This window comes from Zootoca vivipara, chromosome 9 (genome assembly GCF_963506605.1).
Source record: "Zootoca vivipara chromosome 9, rZooViv1.1, whole genome shotgun sequence".
Taxonomy (NCBI): Eukaryota; Metazoa; Chordata; class Lepidosauria; order Squamata; family Lacertidae; genus Zootoca; species Zootoca vivipara.
Genome location: NC_083284.1, coordinates 29727240 through 29754952, shown reverse-complemented (window position 1 = coordinate 29754952; position 27713 = coordinate 29727240). Strand labels below are relative to the sequence as shown.

Sequence of the window (27713 nt, the reverse complement as noted above, 5' to 3'; positions counted from 1 at the left end):
CTCTCGACTCCGAGTATATTTCACTGGCGACGAGGATGGGATCCTGCTGAGCTGACCGCCACCACGCACTGCACCGCAGCACCGCCACCTGCTGCACCGCTGCATCGCACCGTGCATCCAGGCTTCAGCTCCAGGACCCAAGGAACCCAGAATGGCAACCGACAGCAGCTTCTCGCCATTCAAACCAGCATCAGGAGACTGGGAAGGGTACGCCGCCCGTTTCAACTTCCTCCTGCAAGCGAAAGAAGTCACCAACGATGCCATGAAGAGGGCGACATTCTTCAGCGTCTGTGGAGAGGAGACGTTTGAAATCGCCCGGGCTCTCCTTGCACCTAGAGATGTCGCTACCGTCTCTTACAAAACAATAATGGAACGGCTGAAGGAGCACTTCTCACCACAGCCCTCGGTGGTAGCTTGCCGAAATGCCTTCTACGCAAAGCGGCAAGCCCCGGGGGAAACCATAACTGGGTTTGTGACCTCCCTCCGCCAAGCCGCCCGGTTATGCAACTTCTCAGAGTTGGAGAACATGCTTCGTGACCGCCTCGTCGGTGGCCTGAGGGACGAGATGTTGCAACGACGCCTCTACGCCAAAAAAGACCTCACGTTCCAGATTGCTCTGGAGGAAGCCCTGGCAACCGAAGCCGCCGAGAGGTCAACGCAAGAGGCACGACCGGCCCCGCCATCCCAACCGAGGGTCTACCACGAAGACCTCACCGACGAATCCGAATCTGACAGGGAGGAAGTACACCGAGTACAGCGGCGCACTCAAGCAGCACACACACCACAGCAGCCTCGACGAGAAGGAGGGAACTGTGCAAGCTGCGGGGAGAACCACGAGAGGAGGACCTGTCGTTTCCGCAACGCAGAGTGCAGGCAGTGCAGAAAATTGGGACACATCGCCCGGGTGTGTCGGGCTCAACTCACCCGTCGACAAGCATCAGATGACCGACCCAGGAGCCCCAGGTCACACGGCACCATGCACCAAGGCAACTCGACGGAGATCACGGACTACCAGGTATTCCAGTTGCCCCATCCCAGCACAGAGAAAATTTATATAGAGGTACAGATAGAGGGAGCCCCATGCCGCATGGAGCTGGACACAGGTTCAACTCTATCCATAATCTCGGCCCGAACATTAAGGGAACTGTGCCCTAATGGGGGTCCCAAACTAAGGCCGGCCCCATTCACCCTCCGGGACTTCCAGAAACGTAAGGTCCCTACAATGGGGGTGGGGACCTTCAGGGTGCAATATCGAGGGCGAAAGCAACAATTGGACTTGCTGGTAGTTAAGGGCCCCTACGTTAGCTTACTGGGACTGGCATGGTTTGGACCTCTGGGGCTAGCCGTTACCGGGGTGAACCGCACTAGCTTACAAGTGGACGTGGACGCCATATGCAAAGAGTTTCCAGGGGTTTTCGATGGGGCATTGGGACGATATACAGGACCCCCCATTGCCCTACAGCTAGACCCCGCTGTACGACCCATCAGGCACAAGGCCCGCCGGGTCCCGTTCACCCTGAAACCCCGCATAGACGAGGAATTGGACCGGCTCGTGGAGCAAGGAGTGCTGGAGCCGGTGCCCAACTCCCCCTGGGAAACTCCAATTGTCACACCCGTCAAGCCTAACGGTTCGGTCCGCATCTGTGCAGACTACAAATGCACCATAAACAAGGCTCTCACGGCCCATGCATACCCAGTGCCAGTGGTCAGCCATGTCCTCGCCACCCTGGCTGGGTCAAAAATCTTTGGCAAACTGGACTTGGCCCAAGCGTATCAACAGTTGCCTGTGGACGAAGCCACAGCAGAGGCTCAGACGATTGTGACGCACAGAGGGGCATTCAGAGTAAAGCGGCTGCAATTTGGCGTTAGCGTGGCACCAGGCATATTCCAGAATCTAATGGACTCTCTCCTTAAAGGGATTCCTGGCGTCACCCCCTTCTTCGATGATGTACTGATCGCCGGGCCCACACCAGAGGAATTTGAGGACCGCCTCCGCTCCGTCCTGCACAGTTTCCAGACGGCGGGCCTCAAGGTGAAGCGGGAAAAGTGTTTACTGGGAGTGCCGCAGGTGGACTTTCTGGGATTTAAGGTGGACGCAGAAGGGGTCCATCCAACCGGTGACAAGGTACGGGCCATTTGTGAGGCCCCAGCGCCCAAGAGCAAGCCCGAACTTCAGTCATTCTTGGGACTATTGAACTTTTACCATGCCTTCCTTCCCCATAAGGCAGCGGTAGCGGAGCCCCTACACAGACTCCTAGATAAAAGGGCCCCTTGGGTGTGGGGCCAGCGACAAAGGGCCGCATTCCAGGCAGTCAAGGACTTGCTCGTCTCGAACTCGGTCTTGGCACACTTCGACGAGAGGCTGCCAGTAGTGCTGGCATGCGACGCCTCTCCCTATGGCATCGGCGCTGTCCTGGGACACCAACTCCCGGATGGAAGAGAGGTGCCGGTGGCATACTTCTCCCAGACGCTTGCTGCAGTCGAACGAAACTACTCACAGATTGACAAGGAGGGTCTGGCAATCGTGAAGGGCGTAAAAAAATTCCATGATTTCTTGTACGGGCGGCCCTTTACCATAGTGACTGACCACAAGCCGTTGCTTGGCCTGTTTGCCCCCGAGAAGCAGACCCCCCAAGTGTTGTCTCCACGTGTCCTCAGGTGGTCAATTTTCCTTGCCGGCTACCAGTATGCACTAATCCACCGCCCTGGGAAGGCGATGGGCCACGCGGACGCCCTCAGCAGGCTACCACTACCAGAAACAGGCCCCGACCCAGCGCCTGCGCAAGAGGTTATGACCCTGGAGCTGCTTCCCGACCGACCCATTCAGGCACAAGAAGTTGCGCACCATTCCACAAAAGATAGGGTCATCTCCCGGGTCCTGGACTGGGTGTGGCGAGGATGGCCCAGCAGCAGCCCCGGGCCAGAATTCGCTGGCTACACAAACCGCAAACATGAACTGTCGGCCCACAAGGGGTGCCTGTTATGGGGAAGCAGGGTTGTTGTTCCCCAGCCCCTCCGCAAAAGGGTCCTCACAGCCCTACACGAGACACACCCAGGGGTAGTGAGGATGAAGGCCCTTGCCAGGAGTTATGTGTGGTGGCCGGGGATTGACAGAGAGATAGAGGCCTGGGTCCAACACTGCCAGACCTGCCAAGAATCCCGCCCGGATCCCCCAAGGGCCCCAGTCCAGCCCTGGGAGTCCGCCCGACAACCATGGTCACGCTTGCACGTGGACTTCGCTGGCCCCTTCCAGGGAAAAACATTCTTCATAGTGGTGGATTCCTACACCAAATGGCTGGAGGTCGCACTGGTACCGTCCACTTCTACGGCGGCAGCCATCCGGGTACTACGTAAGCTGTTTGCAACCCACGGGCTCCCTGACACCCTCGTCTCGGACAATGGAACCGCATTCACGTCAGAGGAGTTCCAGACCTTCACAGCGCAGAACGCCATCCGCCACATCCGCTCAGCACCATTCCACCCTGCCACCAATGGCCAAGCGGAGCGCATGGTGCGGACCACCAAGGACAGCCTCCGCCGCATGACACAAGGGGACTGGGAATACCGCCTTGCCGCATTTCTTCTAGCACAGCACAGCACCCCAAGCACAACGACGGGCAGGAGCCCAGCTGAACTACTAATGGGCCGGCGCCTTGCAACTAGACTGGACCGACTTCACCCCGACAGAGCTCAGGATGAGGTAGTGGTGGGGAAAGGCAGGAACTCCCGGACATTTGTGGCCCAGGACCCAGTGTATGCAAAGAATTTTGGGGCAGGCCCAGCATGGGTACCCGCCACAGTCACCAAGGTGACCGGTCCCGTGTCGTACGAGGTACTAACGGAAGGGGGGCAATGTTGGCGCCGCCACTGCGACCAGCTACGGCGACGATTCCCAGGAGGAACCCGGGAGGAGAGCGGGACAGAGGGGTCCCAAGGGGACAGCAGGGCAGTGAGGCCTGTAGAGCGAGAGGGGTGGGCAGGGGAAGCAGAAGCAGTAGGCACAGAGGGGCGCCCCGAGGCTGGAAGGACACCGGAACCAGAGCCACAACCTAGTGGTTCAGTGGCGCCAGACCAGACAGCCCCGGCACAGCCAGCAGCCTCGGAACACGAGCCAGAACCAGAACCCCTGACCAAGGAACACCCCAGGCCACAACGCACACGGAGGCGGCCAGCAGACCTTGGGGACTACGAATGCAACTTCCCGGGCAGGACTGGAACTTAGAGGGGAGGGGTGTTATGTACTGAGCTGAATCCTAGAACAATAGGATTCAGAATCAGCGGGAGCTACCCAATCCAACTCCAGGTGGAAGTGAATCCGCAACCTGATTGGCCTGCTGGAGCAGCCAATCAGGCGGCTGGCAGAAGTGAATCTGCTACCTGATTGGCCTGTAGGAGCAGAAAATCAGGCTGCAGGCAGAAGTCAATCCACAATATAATTGGCCCACAGGTGTAGCCCTGAAGTAGCCAATCACGCAAGGCCCATTGTGTAAATAATGTATATAAGCAGATGGTTTTGGGAAAAGAGCCATTCGTCTTCTCTTCTTCTCCTTGATGACTATGAGCTGAATAAAGAGCATGAAATTCACTCTCGACTCCGAGTATATTTCAATAAGGTAATCACATATTGTTGAATAGTACAGATTTTTTTTTCTAGTTTAAAATCACCTCAGAACAACATTTACTTTTCCTAGGTGGACAGATCATCTACTTCCTGCACTGCAGAGTGCAGCATTCACTGACTGGCCTTTCCATTTAGCAGCTGGAGGGTGAATGTTTGTGAACATTCCATGAAAATGCATCTTCAAGTACAGTGGTACCTTGGTTCTCAAACTTAATCACTTCTGGAGGTCTGTTCCAAAACCAAGGTGCCATTTCCCATAGAAAGTAATGCAAAACAGATTAATCTGCTCCAGACATTTAAAAACAACCCCTAACACAGCAATTTAACATGGATTTTACCATCTAACAAGATTATTGATCCATAAAACAAAAGCAATAATCAATACACTGTACTATAAACTAAATAAGACAGTATTGTAGATGATAAAAATTATTATTATTTTCTTACCTGCACTGATTTTAGTCATTGTTTGGTTGGGGGGCTTTTATCCATTTCCGCAGTCACACTATCAATCTATCCATCAGTAGCTGGAATGGGTTCCACACAGTCACAAAAACAAATTAACCCAAAAGCCTCAAAAATAAATAGCAAAAACAAAAGTGCCAAACTTAATCTGTTCTGGAAGTCCATTTGACTTCCGTAATGTTCGAAAACTAAGGCGCAGCTTCTGATTGGTGCAGGCACCCTGGAAACAATAGCCGACAGCAGCATTGGACATTCGGCTTCTGAAAAAGTTCGAAAACCGGAACACTTACTTCCAGGTTTTTGGTGTTCGGGAACCAAGGTGTTTGAATACCAAGGTACCACTGTAATAGTATGGGTGGAGGGTCAGATGCAATGGATCCCATGGAGATAAAAGATTTAAACCCAATCTTCATGCTAGACACCGCTACATCAGGATGAATTTTCCTCAGTATTTTTCTCAGCGAATCATTTGATGGGGGTGGAGAGATGGATCCCAAAGCAGCCATTGAGAAGACTTAACAAAATGAATGCAGGGCCTGTCTCCACGATGAACAGATAATCAACATCCTTCTGATAGTGATGCTCTGGATTCAGTTTTCCTGCATGGAACAGGAGGATGAACTAAATGGCCTTCAGGAGTCCTTCAGGTGCTATGTTTCTGATTCCTGTAAATAAAAATGCTCTGCACTAAAGCAAGGAGGCTGTACAAAGACATAAAGGACAACTGCAACCTGCAATTGTTCTCCTTTTTTAATAAAAAAACACCAAGCAGTTATTTAGAGGATAAACTTGTTAAATAAATAAAAGGTCACCTGAAAGAATCTTGACTAAACCTCCAGCCCTGCTTTGATGGGGGAGTGAACAACAAATGACATCTATGACTGGAGAGACACTTCTGGAGTTTTGCCAGTCCCAAAAATATCGAGATGATTGGTTGACTGCCAAAATCTTGTTATGCATGAAATGCCTGCTGTATGCAGGAGTGCAGAGCTAATACAGCTCTTAATGAATGGCAATGAAGACCTTTCCATGGCAGAAAACAGAAGAGAAGTCTCGCCCCTCTGGTGCTGTCCTTTCTGTTACTGCTGAATTATACAAATCTACATCAAGGGAGGGATGCGGGTGGCGCTGAGGGTTAAACCACAGAGCCTAGGGCTTGCCAATCAGAAGGCTGGCAGTTCGAATCCCTGCGACGGGGTGAGCTCCTGTTGCTCGGTCCCGGCTCCTGCCAACTTAGGAGTTCAAAAGCACCTCAAAGTGCAAGTAGATAAATGGGTACCGCTCCGGTGGGAAGGTAAACAGTGTTTCCGTGCGCTGCTCTGGTTTGCCAGAAGTGGCTTAGTCATGCTGGCCACATGACCCGGAAGTTGTATGCCAGCTCCCTCGGCCAATAAAGTGAGATGAGCGCCACAACCCCAGAGTCGTCCGCGACTGGACCTAATGGCCCCTTTACCTTTACATCATGGGAACAAAGGGGGTGGATTTTTTTCCCTCTGACTGCCAGGTTAAAAGTGTGTACTCAAATAAAAATGCACTGTTGCCAGCATGTACAAAACCACCAGCAGGGATTCTGCTTTCAAGTCCATGGAACCGAGTGGGCAGAAAGATGTCCCAGGCTGCTGCTTAGTCAGTATTCAGACTGATGGATTGTTTTGTGGGTGAATTCTGCAACATGTCTCTTGATGCGATAACAGTGCATCAGCGATGGATTTAGACCGGACCATTCACATCTTATTCTGCTTCATTAGGTGTTCTGTGATGCTCCCCCAATGTGATTGCTTCATTGGTGTGTAGGGGGCACACTAGCGCAGCAGGAGCAGGACAAAAAAATACAGTAAAGCAGAGCATTAAAAGTTATAAAAAGTTACAGGGTTTCAGCAGGAAGCTACAAGAAATGCACCAAGTGGAAACGAAGCAGTATATCTACCCTGAAACTTGGGCAGGCACAAAAAATATTGAAAACAATTTCACGTGTGCCACCCCGATGCCATCAATGAGCAGGAATCATCATGAACGTGCAGTAAAAAGGGCATCAGGAGGGACTCTTACTAAACTGTTGTAGTCCATGCCCATTCTCTTCCGGTACAGAAGGCAAGGCTTTGTAGCCTAAAAGCTTAGTTTGTCTGGTATTTCTCAATGCTTTTCTCAATTTCACATACCAAATGGTTGTGATTTTTCTACCATTTCCTGACCTAGTTTTGTTTTCAGTGAAGAATCCTAGCAGGTCAGACATCCCAGCAGACTACAACTGCTAGGATAGCATATCCGTAGTAAGCTTTTCTTCTTTCTTCTCCTCTTCCACCCCCCCCCCAGAATCCTGCAGGTTCAAACTGCCCCCTGGTGGCTGTGCTTGGACTATGACTAAATGCTTATACAGATAGGAGTTTTCTTGTCATTCCTCCAGCTATCATAGGAAGCTATCCTATGCTTCCTATTTTTTCCCATACCGTCCTTCTACTGCCACAGGGCAAGCAGATTTTGGGGAACAAAAGAATTGCCATGTTTCTATGTGCTTGAATGTGTGTCTGTGCAGTAGTTGAGCTGGGCAGATTGCATCCATATGCTTGCAGCTGCTGAGCTGCATCTTGGCTTCTTCTTGCCATGTGATTATCTGCCCAAATACAGAATATAATTTGCCATTATCTCTTATGTAGAGGTGGAAGGGAAGTTCTGAACAGTTATAGAATCATAGAGGCTGAAGGTGCATCAGCAGGTCTTCTAGTCCAAATCCCTGCTGATGCAAGAAATATACTACTAACCCTAGGAACCTGGTGACTGGCCGTAGGAACCCAGGAACTATACTGAGTCCTATATTGAGTCAGACTGCTACTAGTGGCAGCTAGACTGGTGATTGGGAGTGGCCGCCGAGATCATATAACACCAGTCCTGAAAGACCTTCATTGGCTCCCAGTATATTTCCGAGCACAATTCAAAGTGTTGGTGCTGACCTTTAAAGCCCTAAATGGCCTCAGCCCAGTATACCTGAAAGAGCATCTCCATCCTCATCATTCAACCCGGACACTGAGGTCCACTGAGGTCCAGTGCCGAGGGTCTTCTGACTTTTACAAGACATCTGAAGGCAGCCCTGTTTTTAGGGAAGTTTTTAATATTCTGTTGGAAGATGCCCAGCGTGGCTGGGGATGCCCAGCCAGCTGGGCGGGGTATAAGTAATAAATTATTATTATTATTATTATTATTATTATTATTATTATTATTATTATTATTATTATTCCTCAGTGTTGTTTACACTGACTGGCAGCAGCTTTTCATGATTTCAAACAGCTGTCTCTCCCAGCCTTACTTGGAGATGCCAGGGATTGAACCCTGAACCTTCTGCATCTAAGGCAGATGCTTTCATATTGAGCTACTGCCCTTCATCCAGGCTCTGCTTAGTTGCCCCTAATGAAGCAGAGCATGACCAAAGCAATCTGCTCCACTATCAAAAAACCTCATGACATTAGAGGGTTCTTCCTAATGTTTAATCTAAATCAGGCATCCCCAAACTTCGGCCCTCCAGATGTTTTGGACTACAGTTCCCATCTTCCCTGACCACTGGTCCTGTTAGCTAGGGTTCATGGGAGTTGTAGGCCAAAACATCTGGAGGGCAGCAGTTTGGGGATGCCTGATCTAAATGCTTCCTATTTCAATTTTAACCTGTTTGGTTGGTTATTCCTCCCTGGATCCACAGAAAACAAGTTTTCTCTCCATCTACTCTTGGACAGCCTTCCAAATGTTTGAAGATGGTTTGCATAGCACATATCTTTTGCCCAGGCTAAACATACCCGATTCCTTCAACCTTTCCTCACAGGATTTCTCCTCCAGACCCCTCACCTTATGCTTCTTAAACTATGGGACTTAGAGCTGGGCACAGCATGCCAAGTGAATCTGGGGTACATCTGAACTTGGAGCAGGACTGAAATTGCTACTTAGTCAGCAATAATTGACCCTATAGGTCAGCTCAGGCACGCAACCAGCTCCAGCTGGTTATTGTAACACAATAATAAGTATCAACTTTAGAAGTGGAAACACAATAAGAATCTCAGCGTGATTTGCACAGAAATAAAATTTCCAACTTGATTAAACAAAGGCAGAAGATGGATACGATCTAGCAAGTCCATCTAGCCAAACCTTCCCCAATCTGCTACCCTTCAAATATTTTAGATGCCCATTCATGACTGACTATTCACCATACTGACTGGGGCTAATGAGAACTGGAGCAGACTGGCTTGTGGAAGGCTGATGTAATCAGTTTTTAATACATAAAGATCATAAATATGTAAAATAATACAAATAACTGCTCCTGGTTTATTTCTAGATCAATTCCCTTTGCCTTTATATAAAATGAATTCCATTATATACCATAAAAACCTCTGTATAGTTTTAGAGGAAACTGAATATGTGAATTTTTCATACAATTGAGAACTAAAGAGCTAGAAATCTGAAATTTAGTTATATTGCTTCTCCTAAAGTATAGCCCTTTTGAAAAGTTTGTTTTTGTGTTTGTGTTTTTGCTGCTGAAAGGAAATTGGTCTTGATCTAGTGTTATTTCTGTTCCCACAAAAACATCTATTTATAGTTCCTTGGAATGGAGTTGATTTAGAATCCTTTAAATCTGGGAATTTTAATTATGGTGTGTCTGTGAGAAGTATACAACCATAAAATGAATAGTATAAAATATCAAGAGTGTAGAATCATTGGCACAGGGGCTACTATAAGAGGGCTGGAGAACCAAATTTTAACTCCAAGCCAAACTGAATAGTTAGAACTTCTGTCTGCCAGCCAGAATGTATTATGAAGTCAGTTGGATTTAATTGCGTGCTGTCGTTATCTGTAACCATGACAACTATCCACAACAACAATTAATGGTTCCATTTAGGACTTTTGAGCCAATTAAGCCTTTTATGCTGAAGAAAATGTACTGTAAATGGTTCCATGGGAAACAAGAATGCAGGCCTCAGAAGCTGGAGAGGGAACTGCTCCCTCACATTATTGAGTGCAAACTTCTCTGAAGCTCAGATTTCTCATATAAGGATATCCTATTTGTAGCCTAGTCTCACACCACACACACACAATATGAACCAGATGCATATAGATGAGTTACCGTTTATACCTAAATAGGCCTTAATACAGTATCTGAGTTTTTAGTCAGCTTCAATTAAAGATTCAAACATGGTAGATGCTAAAAGTAGTTTGCATAAGGGTGGGCCAGACGCCCTGTAGCACAACAGTAAACCACATGGGTCAGTCCCTGTTTCCCGGGGACAGTCCCCGGATTTACAAATCAGTCCCCTGACAAAATCCATCTGTTTGGTAGGAGGTTGAAAAGTGTCCCCAGATTAATTGAAAAATAATAATAATCTGGTAACCTTAGTCCCATGGCACACGAGAGGGTCATCATTCATGGGCTCCCTGCTTTGGACATTTGCCCTCAACCTGATGGCATGAGGACCTTAGCCCATTCATCATCACTCACATGTTGCTTTTACATGCAAAAAATAATAATGCCTGAGGAGGACTCAAATGCATGTGACTATAGCGCTACTCAGGCAAGGACTTTGCCAGCCTATTGGCTGCACTGTCCTCTCAGTCAGGCAACTATTGAGTGAGAAATACCCAAATGACCGCCTCCGCCTGTGTGCTCAGATACACATATGCACCCTGCAGCCATATGGGACTGCAACGCAGGCACACAGCTCAGGAGCCATTGTGCGTTCATGGGATGCAAGCTAATTATTCCAGCTGGATATTGTTCTGCTGAACATTAGATTTCTGATTTGCTACGAAAAAGATCTCAAATATGCACATGCAGGTGTCAGTTGTCGAACAGTGAGCAAGGAAGAATTTAGGGAGCAATCTTGGCTTTAATGATGCATACATAGCTCCCGCTGATTTCAGGGCAGGGAGAGGGTATGTGCAATTAGGTGGGATTGCACAAAGCAGGAATTCTTTTGTTAATCCTTTTTTATAATATAAGAACCAGTCCTAGACATTTGTCAGCAACTGGAAAGCTATCAACAACTGTTCATAAATGTTACGGAATATGAAAGTGGCTCATAAATTGATTCATAATACAGGAAGGGATAGATCCAAAGGACCAAAGCATAAAATATAGATGGGCTCATAAAATATAGAAAGGTCCTCCACAGGGTTAGAAACTATTGAAATGAGACCAAAAGAGAATGTTTATTAGGGCTGACAGCAATAATCAGTATGCTTGTTTAGCACCATCCATGTGCATAGCACTTTGCAACAGAGACTTGGTTGGATGAGGCAGATGGGCCTGTTCTTGCTGCTGCTTGTCCACCAGGTTTCTCTTACACCCAGCAACCCAGGCCTTGTGGGCGGGGAGGGGGGGTTGCAGTGATTTTTAGGAAGTCATTAGTTTGCACCAGGCGTCCTATTGGGAAGACCCAGTTCTCTGAGTGCATGTTCTGGAAGTTGGGCAATAGGGGCAGTACAGGATTCCTTTTGGTGTACCGACCTCCCCGCTGCACCAAGGATTCCCTGCCCGAGCTGCTTCAGGTCGTGGCGGGTGTTCTCCTGGAGACACCTAGTATGGTTGTCCTAGGGGATTTTAACATCCATGCCGACACGACCTTACAAGGGGCCGCTCGGGACTTCGTGGAAAGCATGGCCTCCATGGGGCTGTCCCTGAATAAGTCTGGCCCAACTCATAGCCGCGGACATGCCTTGGACCTGGTGTTTACCTCTATGGATGTTGGTGATCTGACACTAAGTAAAAGCGAAACTAAAGAAGCGCCATGGTCAGATCACTACCTGGTGCAACTGGACTTTTCCGCAACCCTTCCCCTCTGCAGGGAGGTGGGGCCGATTTGGATGGTCCGCCCCCGCCACTTAATGGATCCAAATGGTTTCCAGAGAGTGGTAGGGGATGCTTTATCCCATGTTGATGGCCTTTCAGCCAATTCCCTGGTGACCCGCTGGAATGTAGAGTTAACCAGGGCTATTGACTGTTTGGCTCTGAAGCGCCCTCTCCGATTGTATGGAGCCCGGACAGCCCCATGGTTTTCCACAGATCTGAGGGCAATGAAACAATTGCTGAGACGGCTAGAGCGCCGGTGGCAGATAACTCATTCTGAAGCTGACTGGACACGGGTTAGAGCTCAATGCCAAGCCTACCAAGTGGCGGTAGCAACGGCGAAGAAGACTTTCTTCACCGCCTCTATTGCATCTGCAGAAAACAGCAGCAGGAGACTTTTTCAGGTGGTTCGCAGTTTAGTGGAACAACCTGCTCCATCGGGGCCCAGTTCGGGCTGCATGATCTCCTGCAACGATTTTGCAAAGTTTTTTTGCAGATAAAGTCGCTCAGATTCGGGAAGAGGTAGACTCCACCATGGGAGCAGGGCCGGGGCGGGGGAGTGCTAGAGTCCTGTCCAGTCCAGTTGTGTGGGATTAATTTCAATCTGTTACCTCCAAGGATGTGGACAGGCTGCTTGGATGAGTGAAACCAACCACCTGTCTCCTTGATCCATGCCCATCCTGGGTTATAAAAGCTAGCCGGGAACGGCTGGGTGATGGGCTTTGCGGGTTGGTGAATGCTTCTCTCTGTGAGGGAGCCTTCCCAGACCAGCTGAAAGAAGCGGTTATTAAAGCGCTTCTTAAAAAACCATCTTTAGATGCGGCCAATATGGCCAACTATCGCCCAGTCTCAAATCTTCCATTCTTGGGCAAGGTGATTGAGTGGGTGGTTGCTTAACAACTCCAGACACGCCTGGAAGAAACGGACCATTTGGATCCCTTCCAGTTGAAATTCAGGCCTCATCATGGGACTGAAACTGCCTTGGTCGCACTGGTTGATTATCTTCGGCGGGCTAGGGACAAAGGTGAGAGATGTTTCCTAGTTCTGTTGAACTCTCAGCGGCTTTCGACACCATCAACCATAACATCCTTCTGGACCATCTAGAGGGGTTGGGAGCGGGGGCACTGTCATACAGTGGTTCCGCTCATTCCTCCTGGCCGCGTTCAGAAAGTTGTGGTGGGGGATGAGTGTTCGGACCCCTGGGCTCTCACTTGTGGGGTGCCTCAGGGCTCTGTCCTCTCCCCCATGCTCTTTAACATCTACATACAGCCGCTGGGAGAGATCATCAGGGGGTTTGGGCTGGGTGTTCATCAGTATGCGGATGATACCCAGCTCTACCTCTCTTTCAAATCAGAACCAGTGAAGGCGGTGAAGGTCCTGTGTGAGTGTCTGGAGGCGGTTGGAGGATGGATGGCGGCTAACAGATTGAGGTTGAATCCTGACAAGACAGAAGTACTGTTTGTGGGGGACAGGAGGTGAGCAGATGTGGAGGACTCCCTGGTCCTGAATGGGGTAACTGTGCCCCTGAAGGACCAGGTGCGCAGCCTGGGAGTCATTCTGGACTCACAGCTGTCCATGGAGGCACAGGTCATTCTGTGTCCAGGGCAGCTGTCTATCAGCTCCATCTGATACGCAGTTGTGGCATGAAAAGTCAAAGGATTTTAGCACAAAATGGCTAAAATTATTGCAACCAAAGCAATATGCTGCCTCAAGCACCCCATAGTTTTTGCAGGTGAAAATGCTATTGAAACCATCCCAATGACATCAAAAGCTCAAATAATGCTGAAGTCTCAATAAGAAGGGCCCATAGTGTGATCCATCCCTGTGAGAAAGATTTTCCAACTTCTGCTTGCAATGAATTTGGAAATGGGAGAGACTAGGTGAATTACTCATGCAGAGGTGGAAGACATGGTTAAGCAGGGTGTTTTACTCTTCTCTGCTATAGGAATCTGGTGGTGCTACATTTCTGACTTAGAAATAAACCACTGCGTTGCAAAAAAAGAAAATGAGAAATGAGAAACACAGACCAGCCATTATTCTTTTATGATTTTCTAACATCTGCCCTCCCAGTTATACAGCTTTTGACCCAAATAACCAACTGAGATTCTTGCTTGTTTCTCATGTCAGCAAAAGTCTCTCAGTGTCCATACCAAAGTCCTGTGAAAACATGAGAATTCAATTATATTATAATTTTTTAAATTTTTAATAGACAGTTTGTTTCAGGCCCAGTCCTTTGAGCCAAAAGCAGAAATGGCCAAGTGAGGGAGGCGGCTGTAGTTGGACTTTCCAGTTATATTGGTTGACTAAGGGATGGTTTGGATTTGGCAATTGTGACTGCCAAGTCCAAAGTGGTTGCAATTGCCTCAATGTTTCTGGTAACTGCTGCAAAATTGCTCACTTTCTGAACTGCATTCATGACATGGAGGTTTTCCATACCACTGGCAGTGTGGACAATAAGCAAATCTAATACTTTTATAATCTACTTTGGCCAGATTCCTCCCCAGAACAGAACCAATCAAGTTTAGACACTGCGGTTTACCTGACCTCCTCAAGGTGTATTTCTAGAATGTTTCAATAAACAAAAAGAAACATTGCTGCAAATAAAAATCCTTTGTCCATTTCCCCAAATAATTTTTAAAATATAAATGACATTTCCTGGAAGAGTGCAGTTGAGATCCCATAAAATTATGCGGGAGAGGTGAGAATTAAATCCTAGGTATTATGAACTGAACCAGCATGTTGGAAATGGTGAATTAGCTACATCATCCTTCAAATTTAGAATATTCGCTGGAAGTGTAACTATTTCATCTGAAGCTCATTATCATCATCATTAAAAAAATAAAAATATGCAGGTGTTTAACTGGGATCCCACTTTCAATCAATGTTTATGATTGCAACAGTTTTGAGGCAGTCATATTGCTCTGTTTCCGGTCAGTACATATCCTGTAGCTTCCTGCAGAAATCCTTTAACTTTTCATGCCGCAAATGTTCTGCTTTTGTTGCTAGTGCAGGGAGTGCTCCTCCAGATGGCAAGAATGCAGTATCATTCGGGAAGGATCGCAGAACTAACAAAGCGGAATGATGTGCAGTGTGAATCCACCAGTAAGGCACCATTACGACGTCAATGACACGTTGCAGAATACACCACCAAAAAACAAACACACACAATCTGGAGGACCTCCAAGAAACATCAAAAAGAAACTGTTGGCCAAGAACCTAGTCTACGGTTGCAGTCCAAAGCACATGTACCTGGGGAATAAGTCCCACTGAACTTAATAACTCTTCTCAATAGACCTGCATAGAATTGCAATATCAGCCTTGTGTTTTAGATAAATCCATCACACAAGTCTGCCATTGTACAATTCCAGAAATGTTATTTTGAAGTGATAACATGGAGACTTCATGAACATTTGTGGCATTATATAGCAATGACCTTGGCCATAGGTGCAAAGGTGTTTTGTGAGGAGTCAGGCAGGTCATCCTACTATCTTTATCATATGACCCTTTAGATTTGATGCCTAAAGTACCCCTCCACTCCCACAAAAATATCTCCCCAAACCAGGGGCGAGCAAGACTCAGCAATTGGCTGAGCAAGCAGTGCCCTCTGTTTATTTTAAACACTAGTATATATATTTTATTTTAAAGTGGCTTTTTCTTCCTTTTTGCCTACCATTCCATGTGCTTTGCGGGTTGGAGGTGACAGCTAGACACATTTGCATTGCTTCCACCTGAGCAGCTTCCAAATTATCTCTTCCAAGTATCGCTAATTATATTTCAGAGCTAACAGCTGTAGTTAAGCTATAAAGATTTTAAACTTTAGTCTCATTTCAACCAAAATAGAAACTGGCTTTTTAATAGACTGTGCTCAAAGGTGTAAGAGGTGAGGAAATCTAGCAGTCGGGGAATGCAAATAGTTTGGGTTGCCAGCTTGTAGCAACAGACATTCGCAGCCGGCTTGCAAAAACACTGGATGTTCTAATGGCAATGGTGAGGGGAGATTGAGGGGGGAGGATGATGGTAGAAGCACCCTCTACATGTTGTTATTTGCACTTGTGCTCAGTTCTTGCTTGAGGGCCCCCACAGGCATTGGGGGAGCATTGTGAGAACAGGATGTTGAACTAAATGGCCATTGGCCTGGTCTAGCAGGCTTTTCTTGTGTGATTGCAGTTTATAGGAGAACTCTTGGGAGCCTATCAGAGGAGATTGACAGGAAAGAATCGAGGGACTCTCTGAATGATGGGAAATGTATGACTGTGACTATGGGGGATGCAGGTCTGCTAGGCTTCAGCTTTTAATTTTGCGGTTGGGGGGGGGAATACTGGTAGGGTGTTTTTGCCCTCACTTTGCCCTCAAAAAACAATATCCCATGGAGCAAACACCACCCTCAACCTCTTGTTATCTACAATTGACAGGTGGGCTCCTGGGACGCTAAGAGTGTCTTAGCAGTGTGTGCTAATTCACAAATTGCAACTGCAAAATGGATGGCCTGGCTTTAGTATCCCCCAAGCTGGACTGTTGTAATTCATGCTGCCGTTGAAAACCATCCAGAAAACTCCCATTGGCTCAAAATGCAGGCAAAGATGCTCAGTGGCTCCCAGGTCATTTCAAGGAACAATTCCAAATGCTTGTTTTAATATTTGAAGGTCTCAGTAGCCTGCCTCCAGTATATCTCTGGAAGCATCTTCCTCCATACAGACCACCTATCTTCTCTATCTACTGTTTGGATGGTGTAGAGAAAGGGGGAATCTGATGAGTGGTGGCACCCTTTCAGTGGGATTCCCTTCTCAGGCTAACTCCCTCCCGGCGTTTTCAGAAAATTGTGAAATTTTCTAGGAATTGTTTTGAATTGGAATGGCTTCTTTTATTGCCTTAGGTCCTCTTTTGAAATGGCTGGCATTTTACAACACTCTGATCTTAGCTTTTAGAGTTTTTAATGAATATTTGATTATTGTTGCCCTTATTTTTGTTATGTTCTATACTGCCTCAAGTTAATTGGGTGGAATAGAAGCTCCTAATGCTCCCTGAAAGGACAGATCGTGAAGCTGAGGCTCCAATACTTTGGCCACCTCATGAGAAGAGAAGAATCTTTGGAAAAGACCTTGATGTTGGGAAAGATGGAGGGCACTAGGAGAAGGGGACGACAGAGGACAAGATGGTTGGACAGTGTTCTCGAAGCTACGAACATGAGTTTGACCAAACTGCGGGAGGCAGTGGAAGACAGGAGTGCCTGGCGTGCTATGGTCCATGGGGTCATGAAGAGTCGGACACGACTAAACGACTAAACAACAACAACAGAAGCTCTTAATAATAAAAGAAATCAAGTACATTCTATTTCACATTTCTTTAAATGCAGAAAATATGCAAGGTGCCTTCGCTCCAGGTAGATGCTATTTCTAGCCTTATCAAACCCTACATAATTTTTAAAAGATTCTTCATTCATCTTAATTTAAGACCAATCAACATAATCGTATTACAGCTTTCCCTATCAAGTGCTAGGAAATGAGCCAATTTGATCAAATGAGGTTTAAATTGGAGCCAGGAGAGTATATTTAACACTTAATCAGGATGAAATAAATCCAGAGCTCATATAATTTGAGTGCCATTTCTTTGAAAGTGCAAGCTTTATACTGCTGTACAACTGTTACCATGTGACAGCCTGATCCATAGCCCAGTTAAGCTGAAGTACTTGGCTTTTATTTGAATGATTCTCACTGAAGCCCCGTACATTAAACAGGCTTGGTTTAGCTCGATGGGAAATTAGACTAAACTAAGAATATTCTCAGGTTAAATAAGAGTTCACCCATCTATAGGCACTCCCTTATTTAAAAAGACATGCATGTGACACTCACTTCCACATAGGATTTCGTTGTCTATTGGATTTAGAATCATAACAAACTGCATTATACTGAGTAAGACCATTGGTCTGTCTAGTATTGTCTATATATTGACTGGCAACAACTCTTCGGGAATTCAGAAACTGATCTCTCCCCGCCCTACCTAGAGATGATTGAAACTGGAACCTTTGGCATGCAAACCAGATGCTCCAACACTGAGCTATGCCCCCCAGTTTATATGGGCTGTAGGGTAACATTATCAGCGGCCCTGCAGGATAAAAGTTTCAATGTTAGTAACTCAAAGTATCCATTCCAGATCTCCCAAATTACAATGGACTGTACTTCAAATCAATGTAAACATGGAGAAGTTCCACATAAAGGTCTAAGAGGACTGTGATCTCATCACATTCCAGTGGTGGTCCATATTTCAAGGAATTCAGGGTACTTAAGCTAACTTGGAAAAGGTCATTGAGGAGCTGTAAACCCATGTTTTCCTCTTTGGGGGCTTTACTGTTTCCCATGCCAGCATGTGCTTGCATAATTCAAGGGGGATTCTGGGAAGAGAAAACATGTGGTGGCAACCAGGAAAATAAGGAGGACCCACCACTGTAACAGTAGCTGACATGGTTTTGACACAGTTTAAGAAAGGTGTTTCAAATCCTTCCCCTAAACTATTTGTAACATTTCCTGCTGCCATGCTATAAACCACTGAGATGGTCGTCCCATTTTGCCATCTGGGAACGCCAATGGGGTTGTTGAATTGGGGAGGCAATTTCGACTCATCCTCAATTGAAGCTTGCTGTTCATAGCAACCACTGCTGCTCCTATACAGGAGTTTGGCGTCTTTTGTAAAATAGAAACTGGGCAGATCTTAGAACTAGTACTTCCATGCATGGTTCATGGCCCCACCCCACTGAAGTTTCATCCCAGAGTGCGATCTTGGAAGCATTCTCTAATGGAGGGGCTGTTCTGATGCTATCCCCAGCCAAGGGGCACATCGTATCCTATTCACAGACCTATATAGGGCGCCCCATTTTACATATATTCTCAAGCTAGTAAAAGTGAAGTAATGTCCATATGAATAGTTTTTTTTAATCATTGCTTTTCTGGCAGGTAACTGGTGAATGTTTTGGTGTTTGATTCCTTTGGGTTGGAGTAGGGAGCACAGGGAGCACCCAGAAGCATTCTATTACAGAAAACAAGGAAGAGGCAACATTAAAAACTCATTGCAGATGCTCAAACAAAAGCCCCAAGGGGTTGAAGCTGCTCTTTCACATACAAATCATGGCAAATAATTGAACGGAGTGCAGTTTGTATTTCATAAGCACTGAGGTCTTGGAAAAGCTTCATATACAAAATGATAACAGCTGCTGTGTATTATGCGTGGCGTACTGCTGCTCTGTAGTTATGCTACAAAAATTGGTTTCTTGCTGCTGCAAAGCAAGAGTATTAGTTTACAAAAAAGGACAAAATAAAGAAATTCGTAAAGGGGCTGCTGATTATGTTAATAGACCTTAGCTAGAACAGAGAACATCCAATATCCCGGGGGGGGGGGGATGAGTACAGTATTCAGTGGGTCAACATGGATTCCGTTCTTCTAAACTGGTACTGGTGTGCAACAACTCTTTCCATGCACACTGTAGGCTGGTTCATGTAGCACTGTACTCTAGAAGGAATGGGAAATCTGTGACCCTCGGAGGTTGTTGGACTCCAGCTCCCATCAGCCCCAGCTATGATGGGCAATGGTTAAGGATGATGGGAGCCAAAGTCCAACAACATCTGATGTGGAAACAAGTATCACTTTTGTGTACCTTTCCAGATTGCATAGGATTGGTCTACCAAGAAAAGCTGTGTGGATCTTATGTATAGGGTCAACTTGCATAGATCTTTGACGTTAAAGGCTTCACATGTGGTTGCAGAAAATGTATGAGGCTAAGCTTGACTGTGCGCTCTGCCTCACATTTCTCCTCAATGCTCAACCCTGCATTTTTCAGAATCAAGTCAAGTATGTAGTTTGTTCAGGAATGGGTGAGGTGGGCAAAAAGAGTTAGAGTAGATGTGTACATTTGAGGAAGGCTGAGGATGGATTCACATTTGCAATGCTTCCAGCTATGTAAAATACCTGATATAATACTGGTAAAAACACTCTTGCATAATGCTTTTCCTCTTGCAAACGCTTTCTTCTTGCATAATGCTACTTGCACCAATTTCCGCCTTAACCCTTCCCCTCAGGTAGGCGGGGTTTGCGACATCGTGCGAGGCTTACCTGGAACGGGTGCCACCCACCTGCTCGGGTTGGCCTATGAGCCGCCACCTGGCCAAGGGGGGGGGGTGGAGTTAAGGCCAAGGAAAGTAGGCTGAGCCTTGTGGTCAAGCCTCTTTGTTCTTTCTTCCTGCTAGAGTCCCAAAATTAATCTTCTGCCGGCTTTTCACTATGCTTCTTAAATGATCTTGGTGCTTACTGAGGCTGATGTTCAGCAACATCTGGAGGGTGAAAGGTTCCCCACATCTGCACTAGACTATCCTGATTCAAATCAGTGTGAGTACTTTAAAATAAACAAATTAGAGATATCAGTTGGGTTTCTCAACTGTTACAACTCAGCCAAACATCTTCATCCCTGGCTGAATTATGGCTTTAATCCCAAGGAAATTAGTCTATGCAAAGTTTCAAGACAAAAATTAATTGGCAGTTCTTAACCTTCTGCATGTACAATAAATAAACACATGGGGTGTGCAGCTGTTCCATATGTTTGCTTATACTCTCTGGAAGAAATGGCCTTGGAGCATTACATAAACATTGGCAAGGATTTTAATGTTCATATAAAAGAAGGGACTGTATACTGTAAGCTCATTTTTAAATAATGCATCTACTGCTTTTAAAAATTTAGCTAGTGAATAGTTATGATACAGCCCATAGCTCTCCCTTCCTTTCATAATTAGAACTGCAGGAGTTACTTGGAGCCACATGTGAGACCAAGTGAAACTCACTTTAGCTGGAATTTCATTAGAGTCCTGAAATTTAATTCTGGGTTGAAAACCAACTTTGAATGATCCTGAGCCAAGTTATGGCTTAGGGTGAAATCCACAAGAAACTTAATTATTCTGGCTCATTGTTGTCCAGCAAAGCGGGGGAGGGATATTCGTGCCAGTGCATTTTCCTTTATGGCTGATTCTGCCTTTGGCTCTGTGGTCACAGAGGCAGGATGGCAGAGGAGAGGAGTATTCAAGTCCAGTGACTAAGAACCATTGGTATCCCACTTCCCCTTGGCACAAGCTTCAGAGTTGAGAGGCCCACATTGTAAGCTAGAAAGAAGGAGAATGGTTGGAACAAATGCTGAGTGACCAGGAAGGTAGATTGTCTCTTTTTGGAGAAATGAACACACACACACAAAACACTCTTTCTTCAACTGAACCTCCTTTTATTTAGAAGAGCACCATCCTAAGCAGTATAACGAATACCACCTCTCATCATCCTAGTACAGGCATCCCCAAACTGCGGTCCTCCAGATGTTTTGGCCTACAACTCCCATGATCCCTAGCTAAGAGGACCAGTGGTCAGGGATGATGGGGATTGTAGTCCAAAACTTCTGGAGGGCCGAAGTTTGGGGATGCCTGTACTAGTATTATGGCACTGCTATGCAACTGTAAAGGCAGGTAATAATAATAATAATAATAATAATAATAATAATAATAATAATAATAATAATAATTTATACCCCGCAGCTGTCCTGGAAAAACTGGGACATCTCTTTTTTTTTTACCTGCAAGAGAATGGTGGCCATTTGGTTGCTGTGATTTTGCAGTGAAAAATGCACTGGGGGGGGGGGTCGTATTCTTTCATGGTGCCCCCAAATGCCCATTTTTGAATGCCATGCCCCCAAAAGTTTTTGTTGTTGTTGTTGTTTTTGTGGGGAACCACAGTGTGAAAATGGTCTCTGTGCTCTCATGATATAAAACTGGAATATGGCATGCGGGAAGATGGCGTCCCAGATTTTGGCTTCAAAGTGTTCAGCTAAAGACGTTGTTTCTCAACATTGGTCCAGAACTTCTGAAAACCATGAACAACTAGTGGGTCAAATGATACTTGCATGCAGCACCCTAAAATTCATGTGGTGCCACCACTACCCAATTCTGTCATGATTCTTGACTGCATCTTGCACATCATTCAAGCAAAAACTGCCAGTGATTACATCTTAAATGTGATGATCAACAGCTGAAGCCTGGTTGGTGGTGCTGACACCAAGGGCTGCCCCATGACAGGGCCTTTTCCGTGGTGGTTCCCTGGTTGTGGATTGCCATCCCTAGATGAGGTGCACCTGTCCGCATCATTATTAACTTTCAGGAGAGGTTTGGAAACATTCCTGTTTGCCCAGGCATTTGATGGCTCATCTTGCCAATCCAAAGATCACTGAATGAAATGATGTTTATAACTGAAGTTGGGTTTTTTAGACTTCTAAGTGTGTTTTTTAAAAAATGCTTTTGCTTTGTTTTACTTTTTAAAATGTTTGCTTGTTTGCTGCTCAGGAAGAAGGGCAGAGGATATAAATGAAATAAATACAGAATAAAATAAAAGTATATGAATTATATCTCCTACACTTGCCAGTGCAAGAAAAAAAGGATTAATTCAATGGTGTTTCTTTTTCAATATTTTTAAAATTATTAAAATTATTATTACTTTTTATTGGGTGGTTTTGTGTTACAGAGCAAACAGATAAACAGGGAATGGTACATCTATTGTCTCCGCTTTCAATTTATAGTCTTTTTCACAGTTTGTTTACTGTGTAGAAATGCCAAATGTCTCACCAGAGATATTTTTGGCTTAGACATATTGCAGTTGGGGAAAAGAAATTGGGATATTGTTTGTTTATTCTATTGCCTATTCTTAGTGTAGGGGGTGTTGTGTCAGCATCACATGAGTAGGTCCTTTGCATTTACTCATTTTTATTGATGTTGCAAGAGGTTAGGGGTTCCCAAGCTTGTTTGGTTGTGTTTAGTTGATTGTGGTGTGGCTTATTTGTGTGAAGTTTCTTCTTCCATATTGTCAGGCAAGTGATCTAGGATGTTGACAGTACTGTACTCCTGTATTACAATCACATTTGTCACACCCTTTCCAGCTGCTGTTCATTGGAATGACATTGGGGAAACACATTAGTAAAAGCCTGAATGGCAGGATGAACAAAAAGTGCCAGCATGCAGTGCTAACTCTCCAAAAGTGCCACACAAGTGCCACCTAGTGGAAGACACATCCTTCTTTTTGAGAGAACTAAAAAGCTATGGCAATGGATAATTGTGTAGAAATGCCAAACACTGGAAAGTAAACCTCCAGTAACAGGCTCTAGTTAATTTTATTATTCATTAGCCTCCTTTTTTTTGCATAGTGTCAAGGACTGGTTGAAATCAGAGGCATGGTGGGAGGAAGTGGCTGGGGAACCCCCAAGAAAAGAAAGCTCAGAGCCTAGGGAGTGGTGGGACAGGAATGAGTGGTCAGAGGGAAAAGAGAGAGAAGACTGGGAGGAGAAGGTGTCAGAAGCTGAAGAGGTAACAGGGTTTAGATAGCAGGGAGAGTCTGTGGCAGAGAGCAGTCCAGAATCAGAAACAGAAGCAGGAGATGAGGAAGGCCAAGAGGCAAAGAGGAATCTGGATGGTGAAGAAACCAGGGTGTCTTCCCATCTTCCTGCGACAAGAACCAGGAGAGGCATGAAGAGAGAGCAGGAGTTAGCTTCATGCAGGCACAGTCTCAGATTGCTGGGGAAGCAGCTACATGAAGAATTCTAGTTCAGCAGGTTATCATGCTCTTTGTACAGAGGGGGTGCCACAGTAGTACAGAAAGTCAGCAAACCAACACAATGTGGTATTTTCTGAAGCTCCAGCCCATCTGGAAGTCATGCCCTTTGATGTGGTAGCACTTTCTCCTGGCCTCAGATGTACGAGGCTTGTAAGGTGATTGGTTAGGGAAAGGAACTCCGTGCATGTTCCAAGGAACTGTTCTCAGCATGCTTATGTCACTGGTCACAGGACTGCCTCTTGTCTCAGGATCTTTGGCTGGATTGAGCAGGACTCAGATCAAGATGGTTCCCATGTGATCATAAAAATCTCTAAGCAGTGTACATGTGGCTCTCCCATCATCCTCAGAGGCTGAGGGTGACTCCTCTGCAGCCCCTCCTGCAGGAACATGGGACTGAAAAAATAGTTTAGGGTGCTTTAAAGATGGCTTACAGTTCTTGCAAGGGCTGGGGCCAGTGCAGCCCTGCCGGCCTTCTGAAACCCTTAATTGATTCTGGTCCTTGGCTCACATGCCTTCCTTAAATGAGTCAGCAGGGCAAACTGGGAGCTGCCTTGTCTTGTCATCCCCTAATCATTTCAATTTCGCTTGCAGGGCTCAAACAAAGCATGACAGGGTTAAAAACAGGTTCTAGGGCAGGCATCCCCAAACTGCGGCCCTGTAGATGTTTTGGCCTACAACTCCCATGATCCCTAGCTAGCAGGACCAGTGGTCGGGGAAGATGGGAATTGTAGTCCAAAACATCTGGAGGGCCGAAGTTTGGGGATGCCTGTTCTAGGGTGAAACTCTGCTGAACTTTGGTTCAAATCAAGCCAAGTCGGTTCATTTCAGTGAGTTATTTCAACATGATGCTACATTGTTTGATGCTACAGTATTTCCCCCCCTGTTATCAGCTGCCTAATTAACAATAGCCCATATTGGAAATAATCTATAGAAATCCCCACTGAAATCTGGTTAAATAATATTTGGAATGTGGCTGTATGGGAACACCTTACTCACCACAGAAAGGTAATTAAAGGCACTTGAAGGATAGACACTTTTGGTGTGACTTGGGTTCCTTTCTTTCCCTTTATAAACATGACAAAATATACTTTTATTCCACCCTCAACACAAGAATCTCTGTGGATACTTGAACCGGTAATACATAAATAAACGTATTGCTTGTGTACCGTGTACTGCATATGAAACTTAATAAGAATGTACTACTGGACAAGTAACTGCAGTTATGCTGTTCTTGAATTTACATGATAAACAATAATAAAAGGGGGGCACATCAAGGTCTTTGTTTCTTTTTCCTGCAGAAATAATAGTAATAAATTAAATCAAAGTTAACACCAGAGTTCTGGTGATTTGGTACTTTGACTACTTTAATAATGTAACTTCCTGAAAAACCCCACAACCCTTTTCTATGAATCTGATAAAGATTGTTGGGTTTTTGCATTTCAGTTTTTCTGAAGACCAATCCAATTGAGACAACTGCCATACTTTTCCGTGTATAACACGCCCCCATGTATAAGACACCCCCTATTTTACAGGACTAAAATTTAAGGAAATGGGGGAGGAGATGGCTCAGAATTATTGAGCTTTTGGGGGGAAGGATTGCCCAGAGTTGTTGAGCTTTTTTTAGGGGGGATTGCAGGAAATCGCTCATACACACACAGCGAAAAATCCACCCCTTGCTGGCAGAAGCTGCCAATCGCCCGCCCAATTGCAGCAGCACCAGCCAATCAACACCAGCCCTTGATGCAGCAACCAATAACATGCCCAATTGCCGCTGCCAGCCACAGCAGCAACCAATCAAACGCCCACCCTATGCTACCCGTGTATAAGACAACCCCTACTTTTTAGCATGATTTTTAAATTAAAAAAAACCTAGTCTTATACACGGAAAAGTATGGTATACCCAAATTGTTATAGTGTTTATTATATAGATTTTTCTTTGTTAGGGGGAAATAGCATTGACTACTTAAGAACAAAACACACTGTATGTTATTTATTTCACTGTAGTTATAGTCATGAATGCTCAGAATGTGATTCATTAGTTCATTGTTCCACTAGATGGCACAAAAGTCCTATCTTTTAGCTTTTCCCAGAGGATTTTTTAGAAGTTAGCAGCTATTTTAACAAATTAACCTGGAGGACAGACTGATCCTTTTTAGAGGCAGTAAAAAGCAAAAGTAGCTTATTTTTCTCCCATTCATGGCAAGATGTGCATATCCACCGAAACAAATATATAACATAGGAACATTTGAAGTACCTTACAGGATAGATATAAGTATCCATGAATCTAATGAAAGACAGTTCTTCCACAGGTCTCTTCTTTTCTAAAGTAGGCTAAGCATTTATAATGTGCAGCTTTCAAAGAGAAGATGTTTCAGTCACATGGGATGTAGAGAGATTAGTGATGAGGGAGGAATTTTATTTCGTTTGCACTGAAAGGTGAATCAACCCAATTCACACTTTCCAAAGCAATCTAAGAACCAAAATGCAGCCATTCTTTGAAATTTGCACTTCTCTGAAATTTGCCATGCTGTTTTCCAGCCAAGTGATATGTGCAAAAGTACATATGCCGGGATAAAGTGTGCATATTAATGTACTGTATGCATTAGTGAAATGAATATACAAAGATGTGTTCTATTAGAGAAAACTGCTTTGCAAAAATTAGTGCTAGTTGACAAAATTGCATACAAACATGTGCATTTCACACTAAAATGGTGGTGGGTTTCCAAAAGGGCTTCTTTAAAAAAATTGCTAACCAATGTAGAAATGTGGAGACCTGAACTTATAACTGGAAAAAAATGCTAAATGGAGAAAACCCAAAATTGACAGATTCACCCATCCATAGTAGAGATAGAGAGGTGCATGAAATAATTTTATGTTAGTGTCTGCTGTGACTTAGCTTGATTGCTGCTTTTGGGAGTGAGGAACCCAAACTTCAAATATCTGTAGTAATGGCATTAACCAGGTAGCTTTCAGTCATAATTCCTCAAGTCTATATCACAAATTAAAACTTTAAGTCAGACACACTGAGACTAATAGCCATGAAGCCTCTCTGATCATATTTTTTAAGGCGGCTTACAGATAAGAACAAAAATAACTAAAAACATAGAAAAATCAAATATATGTAAAACATACCAATAATTACAAAGAAGCAACAAAAGCCAGTGGTGAACACAAGACATTCAAGTTCGTTTTAATTAGAACCTATTGAATCCACACTTTCCCAACTTTTGCAGTGCAGTTCTCCATCACAAAAGCATGTCTGTTAGTGACAATGACATTCAAAAATGCATTTTATTGTGGCCAATTGCCTGCAAAAATGCATACATTGTGATATTTTCGTGTGTGTGTGTGTACGAAAAGATATGTATAGAGAGAAATATGGGGTAAACTGAAGATTCATCATCATCATAATTTATTATGGTCAAAGACCAGCTCGAAAAGCACAACTGGGACAGCTTTCACAAGAATAAAATACACATGTAAGGCAGTGTACAACAACAGTTTAAAGATTAAAATCTAAGATAAGTGCATATACACATAAAGACCTAAAAATTTGGGCTACAAATTGGCCCTGACACCCTGGAGGCTGGCTTTGACTGTTTTCCTAGCGAACTAATTTGTTTCAGGGGTGGTCTGCGCCTGCAGATCTGTGCGCGGAATCTGGCGACCATCCAGGTCGTCTTGTGGTCTTTGCCTAAGAGGAGGAAATTGAGTTTAGACTTATCCGGAAGGTCAGCAAGCCTCACCAGCTGGGGTTCAATGGTATCTCTGCGAACCTCGAAACTGAAGAGTGAAAAATAAGAAACTGAGCAAAACTGAAACTGAACAATTCGTTCATCTCTAGTCAGTGGTGTTTTTGTTTTTTTAAAATATTACACAAGTTAATCAGAGGAGCTGCAGAAGTGTTCTTTGCAACCCTCTACTCACCCTCCACTCCTAACATACAAGCACAAAATATTCCCACACTGAACCTGGACAGCTACTCCCCTTCCTGCCAAGTTGGGACTCTGCCTGCCTTGGGGCCTAGCTTGTAGAGCAGGACGTGCGTGAAACAGACGCCCAAAATATTATCTTTCCAGAGACAACTTGATGTTCTGACACTACTAGTTTTTGGCAGAAAATAATATATTTAATTCATCCTTCTGTTTATTTTTTTATTTTTATTTTAACCTGTGTTGTTTTGGCAGT

The 27713-nt window shown here is 45.2% G+C and overlaps 1 protein-coding gene across 1 annotated transcript; it reads left to right on the top strand.

Annotated features, from left to right (window-relative positions):
* Window positions 1-2334: 2334 nt before the first annotated feature.
* On the top strand, window positions 2335-4412 carry LOC132592632 (uncharacterized protein K02A2.6-like). The gene has a single exon (XM_060278584.1). The coding sequence runs from the start codon at window positions 2717-2719 to the stop codon at window positions 4220-4222; it is 1506 nt and encodes a 501-aa protein (XP_060134567.1). The 5' UTR covers window positions 2335-2716; the 3' UTR covers window positions 4223-4412.
* The last annotated feature ends 23301 nt before the right edge of the window (window positions 4413-27713 follow it).

Bases quoted from the DNA above. Each gene is read 5' to 3' on its own strand.
- LOC132592632 (XM_060278584.1), top strand. From the start codon at position 2,717: ATGGGCCACGCGGACGCCCTCAGCAGGCTACCACTACCAGAAACAGGC.